General features: G+C 36.4%; 1 protein-coding gene across 1 annotated transcript in view; it reads right to left on the bottom strand.

The window, feature by feature from the left end:
* The window catches only part of LOC102836586 (bile acid receptor-like), a 40,191-nt gene that overhangs the window by 17,378 nt on the left and 16,029 nt on the right, over window positions 1–6,784 (bottom strand). The window contains exons 4-7 of the mRNA XM_006865990.1: window positions 4,033–4,169; window positions 3,832–3,936; window positions 3,607–3,706; window positions 2,407–2,529 (exon numbers count right to left, since the gene is read on the bottom strand). Coding sequence (XP_006866052.1) covers window positions 2,407–2,529; window positions 3,607–3,706; window positions 3,832–3,936; window positions 4,033–4,169 — 465 coding nt within the window. The remainder of the gene's footprint in view (window positions 1–2,406; window positions 2,530–3,606; window positions 3,707–3,831; window positions 3,937–4,032; window positions 4,170–6,784) is intronic.

A 6,784-nucleotide genomic window follows, 5' to 3' on the forward strand; every position in this document is an offset into this window, starting at 1 on the left:
GTGGGCTGAAAACTGGGGGGAGGAAGGGGAAGTGTAGGGGGCGGGTTTCTAGGATATACCCTTTGCTTGGTTGATGATGCATGGAGGGGATTGGAACCACGGCAATGAAATGATATACAATGGAATGAATGTAAAACTAAAGTTCTCTCATGTAAACTATCATATAATTCACAATAAAACATTAAAAAAAAAAGCAAATGGAAGAACTGAGGAGCCAAAAGAGCTTAACTAAAACTTTCAAAGAGCAGCTCTAGAATACAGAGTCAGATATTATAATGAAATATGTAAAGACCTTGAGTTGGAAAACTAAAAGGGAAGAAAACGCTCAGCATTTCTCAAGCTGAGGAAACTGAAAAAAAATTCAAGCCTTGACTTGAAATATTGAAGAATTCTAGGGACAAAATTTTAAATTATGCAGAAAGTATCAAAAGAAGTTAGAAGGAAAACACAGAGTCAATGTATATTTTTTTAAAAAGTTAATGTTTAACTATTTCAAGAGGTAGCATATGATCAACAGCCAATGATACTAAATGAAGAAGTCCAAAGTGCACTGATGGAATACACATTGGAATCTTTTAGCAAACTGAGGTAGCACTGGAGGTAGTCATTCATCTATGTTAAGAAACTTGGAAGACAGCTACCTAGCCAACTGATTGGAAGAGATCCATTTTGTACCCATTCCAAAGAAAGGTAACCCAAAGGAATGCAGGAATCATTGGACAATATAATTAATATTGCATGCAAGTAAAGTTTTGCTAAAGATAATTCAAATGGCTGCAACAGTACTTTGGCAGGAAACTGCCAGAGGTTCAAGCCAGATTCAGATGAGGAAATGGAATGAGGGCTATCATTGCTGACATCAAATGGATCTTGGCTGAAGGCAGAGAATCCCAGAAATACATTTATCTGTACTTTATTGACTATACAAAGGCTTTCAATTGTGTGGATCATGACAAGGTATGGACAACATTTCAGGGATGAATAATGTGGAACACTTAATTGTGCTCATAAGGAACCTGTACATAGACCAAGAGGTAGTTATTCAAACAAAACAAGGAAACACCAAATGGTTTAAAATTAGAAAAGGTGTGCACCAGTGTTGTATTCTTTCACCATACTTATTCAATGTGTTTGCTGAACAAATAATCTGAGAAGCTGTATTATATGAAGAAGTACATGGCATCAGGATTTGAGGAAGACTCATTAACAACCTGCGATATGCAGACGATATAACCTTGCTTGCTGAAAGCAAAGAGGACTTAAATACTTACCAACGAAGATCAAAAATCACAGCCTTCATAATGGCTTGCACCTCAATGTAAAGAAAACAAAAATCCTCACCACTGGACCAAAAAATAACATCAAGATAAATGGAGAAAAGATTGAAGTTGGCACCAACTTCAAGAAGCATCAGTCAAAAAATCAAATGTCATATTGCCTTAGGCAAATCTACTGCACAAGACCTCTTTAAACTGCTCAAGAGCAAAGACATTAGTTTGAGAACTTAATTGAGCCTAACCCAAGTCATGATATTTTCAGTAGCCTCATATGCATGTGAAAATTGGACAATGAATAAGGAAGACCATAGAAAAACTGATATATTTGAGTTATGGTATTGGAGGAGAATACTAAAGGTACCATGGAGAACAAACACATTTGTTTGTTGGCTCCTTAGAAGCCAGTGTGGTCAGACTTCATCTCACATACTTTGGACATATTATCAGGAGGGACCAGTGCCTAGGGAAGGACATCATGTTTAGTAAAGTGGAGGGTCAGCGAAATAGAGGAAGACTTCCAATGAGATGGATTGGCACAGTACCAGCAGCAATGGGCTCAAGTGTAGCAAGGATTGGGAGATTGGTACAGGATCAGGCAATGTTTCGTTCTGTTGTGCAGTGTTGCTATGAGTCGGTACAGACTTGACTGTACCTAACAAGAACCATTCAGAAGTGAGCTGCATCTCCTTCTTCCTAGTCTGTCTTATTCTGGAAGCTCAACTGAAACCTGTCCACCACGGGTAATCATGTTGGTATTTAAAATGCTGGTGGCATAACTTTCAACACCACAGCAACACACAAGTCACAACAGTACATCTAACTGGCAGAAGCATGGTAGTTATTCCTAAAGTACCTGGTAAAATAAAAATATAACAAAAATTTCTCAGTGTTATATTTTTTGGGTTTTGCCAGTGTTAACTCTAGCGTAGCAGTTACAAATTGGGCTGCTAACTTCAAGGTCAGCAGTTTGAAACTACCAGCTGTTCTGCGGAAGAAAGATGAGGCTTTCTGCTCTTGTAAAGATTTACCGCCTCAGAAACCCTGCACAGGGTCGTTATGAGTCAGAACAACTCCACGGCACATAACCACCACCATCTTAACACTTAGGTTAAATTAATTGGCCTTTTACTTTCCGAGAATGATGAACGACATTCTTTCTGATTGTAAAGTTGGGCTGCATGAAGGAACATCACTTCAGTTTTTGATCCTTTTTGTAATGCAGTCTGATCCTCAGTGGTCAAACTTTCAAATCCTATAAGTAAAAATAACATAATTGTTTGAAATAGAAGATGAAAAGATAATTTTTAGCCATAGTATTTAACATTCTAAATTGTTGTTGTTGTTATGTGCCGTGGTTCTGACTCATAGTGACCCTGTGCAGGGTTTCTGAGGCTGTAAATGTTTATGGGAGCAGAACGCCTCATCTTTCTCCCGTGGAACAGCTAGCAGTTTCAAACTGCTGACCCTGAGGTTAGCAGCCCAATTCATAACCGCTACGCTACTAGAGCTCCTTAATATTCTAAATTATTCATTTACTAATGATCTGAGTCTCTAATGTTCCCTTAGAATAATCATGATAACTTCAAAAATTTGAAAAAAAATTATTGATTCTACATGGTTATATTTTGGAGCACTTCCACCATTACGAGAAATAATACTTAAAACTATATCAAGGGTCACTATGAGTAAGAACCAACTCGAAGGTACCTAACAACAACATAGCAAAAAAGGAGTCCTCTTGGAAGTACAGACCCTAATAAGCTACTAACTTAAAGGTGTTAGGGGTTTGAATTCACCCACAGGCCACTTGGAAGAAAGCCCTAGCAATCTACTTCCAAAAAATCACAGCCATTGAAAACCATATGAAGTGAAGTTCTACTCTGAATTACATGGGGGTTACCATGAGTTGGAATGAGCTGGACAGTAACCAGCTTTGTAGAGCAAGAGAAAATTGAATACAGTTGATGTAGTCCCCAAAATTATGTTTACAACAAATTATCTGTACATGTAAATAAATAAGTTTTGGCTTTTTTTTTTATTTAAAAATATAGATCATTTTCAAAATAATAAAACTTACAATCAACCATATTGTTTGTTTTAACTTAAAAACATCTTTTAAACCATTTGAATAATATTTTTTAATATTTCTATTTTGATCTAGCTGATCGATTAAAGCAGACAAAATAAGCATTTTTTTTTTCATTTAGATGCAGCTCTGATAACAAACTATATGCTTTTGTTTTCCTAAAATGTCCCCTTCCTTTAAAACAAGAAAATCTTTTTAAAATGAGCTTAAGTATAAAATACTTTAACTTCTTTTGGTTACCACCTGGTAGTCCTTTAGTGAAGTCCATTAAGCCCTGTATCCGTAGCACTGCTGTCTCTGAGAGTCGTGCAAAGCTCAGCTGTGGATTTGTATATTCCTGAAACTAACCCAAAAAAAGAAATAAGATTAGTAAAGTTTATTTTGCTTCAGTAAACTGTTGAAACTTTTATCTTTGTGCTATATTTTTTAACAATTACAAGTTATTTCTTGCCAGTAATGAACACATACAAATTTCTTTGCTTCCTCTAAAGGAATTGTATATTTTTGATGAGCAGCCACAATATTATTAATGAGCTGATGTTCCTCTTGTGTTAGCTCTATGCTCTCCTGAATCTATAAGAAAACATAGGGACAATACTGCAATGTAAATTACTTGTTAAAAAGACATCATCATTAAGGAAACAAGAAATTTTATAAAAAGAGTCTTACCACTTTTCCAGATCTAGTTGTGGATGACACATGCTTGTTGTCAACTCCTTCTTCCACTTGGATGTTAGAGTAGTAACTATTCTGTTTAAAATTCTTTCGAAGTCTCTTTGATTTACATTGGGTTTCTGTGAGCAAACCTGTAATATTACAAAATTAATATTAAAAAAACTTTAGGCGGTGTAAATAACATTATAGGACTTGATAAGAATTGTCCTATATTGTACATCTGTACATTTGATCATAGATTTGTCCTTTTCAAAGAAGCTTTCTTATTGGACAACTATGCAGGCATCAAATTTACTGTATAACTTGTTCTTTTGAGTTCCACATTACCTAATCTAAACAGAAGTACATAATCATCCTAAACATGAGTTAAAAGTCAAGTTTGGATCTTCAATCTATAAATTTAGACTTTTTTATATTAAATACACTTGCACATTAATTTTATTTTGGAAGCAACAAAGAATACCAATTGGGACAGCCATTTGAATTACTTTATTTACGAACTTTAATCCTTAATTTTCATATCATAAAGTCAAGAGTATAGCCTGTGAAAGTTAAAATGAGCTAATTTAAAATTTTATACTTTCAGACAAGACATGGCAGTGAATACCCTTTTTATAAAGTGAGCAATTTTTATTTCTGACTTGTAGCCTTTATGATTTTTTTTTTGAACCTTTAAATGCTATCTCTGCTTGAACAGCAGAAATTACCATGAATCACTAATAAAACTAATTCAAATGTAATATTTTCCTTTTGTTATGTCTGTTACTTTTTCCTAAAAAAATTTAACATACCTCTTATAGAAGGAAGAGCCTTGATGGCACTGTAGGAGAAGCCTTGGACTGCTAACCTCAAGATCAGCAATTCAAACCCCCCAGCCACTCTGAGGGAGAAAAAGGAGACTTGCTCCTTTTAAAATGTATAGCTTCCAAAACCCTACGCAGAGTTAATATGATTTAGAATCAGCTAGGCTTGGTTTGAGATTTACTAAGAATAGAAGCTCTGGTAGCATAGTGGTTACAAGTCAGGCTGCTAATTTCATGGTCAGCCGTTGGAGATTGCCAGCAGTTCCAGAAGAAAGAAGAGGCTTTCTGATGCTGAAAAGATTTACATCCTTGGAAACCCTATATAGGTTCTCTATGAGTCAGAACCGACTCCATGGCACATAACCACCACCACCATATAAAGAATGGAGCCCTAGCATGGCGCTGTAGGATAAGCACTGGGCTGTTAAACACAAGGTCGGAGGTTCAAACCCACCAGCTGCTCCTCAGAAACTCTGTGCTATGAGTCTGAACCGACTCGATGGCACTTAACAACAAAATATAAAGAATATATCAACAGATAAGACTAAAACAAATAGTCTTAATCCTTTCAAAAAAAAGTCATTGCTGTTCCCCAATCTCAAAACCTACTGTATTGTATAGTCACTGTAGTCAAAACAGCTTGATATTGATACAATTACAGACTCACAGAAAAGCAGAACAAGAATTGAGAACTCAGAAGTAAATTTATCCACTATGATCAGCTGATCTTTGGCAAAGGACCAAAAGTCATTAAATGGCTAAAAGAAAGTCTCTTAAACATTATTAGAGGCTCTGGTGTGGTGCTGTAGGTGAAAGAACTAGACCACAAGGTTGGTTTGAACCACAAAGTCAAAAGTTAGCAGCCCAACATTCGGAGCTCTGGTGTGGCATTGTGTGTTAATGAGCTGGACTGCAAAGTCATTTGAATTGCAAGATCAGCTGTTCAAGCTCACCAGCCACTTCATGAAAACCTTATACAGGGTGGCTATTTATTGGAACCTACTCGACCGCACTTAATAACTAATCCATGGCATGAATACATTATCAAACATAACTGAAAAAACACAAACAGCAGAAGACAAACAAGATGACTGTGACCTCCTAAAAATTAGACAGTTTTGAACATCAAAAGATTCCAACAAAAGAGTAGTACCAGAACCTACAGACTGACATAAATAAATCATCAAACATATGAAAACACCGAAAAAAACAGAAGACAAACTAGACGATTGGCAGCTCCTGAAAATTAAACATTTATGCTCATCAAAAGACTTCAAATGAATAAAAAGAGAGTATATCGACTTAGAAAGAAAAAATTGGCAATAATATATCTGATAAGGGGCTAATCTCTAAAACTTATAGAAAATTTCAACACATCAACAACAAAAACAAACATTCCCATTTTAAAATAAGCAGAGGACATAAATGGTGGTTGGTGGTTGTTGTGTGCCATGATGTCAGTTCCGACTCATAGAGAACTTGTATAGGGTTTCCGAGGCTGTAAATCTTTATGGGAGCATAACCACTGGTAGTTTTGAACTGCTGACCTTGAGATTAGCAGTCCGACTCGTAACAACTAAGCTACCAGAGCTCCTTACAGGACATGAATAGACACTTCAGAATAATAATAATAATAAGGCATCCGGGCAGCCAACAAACACATGGAGAAATGCTCATGATTAATAGCCAAGGTTGTTGTTAAATGCCATTGAGTTGGTTCTGACTCACAGCGACCCTGTGTAGGGTTTCTGAGGAGCGGCTGGTGGGTTTGAACCACTGACCTTGATGTTCAAACTAACCTTGCTGTCCAGTTCATTATACTACAGCACCACACCAGGACTCTAATGTTGTTGTTGTTAAGTGCCGTCGAGTCGGTTCCGACCCATAGTGACCCTGTACAGGGTTTCCGAGGGTGTAAATCTTTACGGGAGTAGAAAGCCTCA

The sequence above is a fragment of the Chrysochloris asiatica genome, unplaced genomic scaffold (assembly GCF_000296735.1).
Source record: "Chrysochloris asiatica unplaced genomic scaffold, ChrAsi1.0 scaffold00085, whole genome shotgun sequence".
Lineage (NCBI taxonomy): Eukaryota > Metazoa > Chordata > Mammalia > Afrosoricida > Chrysochloridae > Chrysochloris > Chrysochloris asiatica.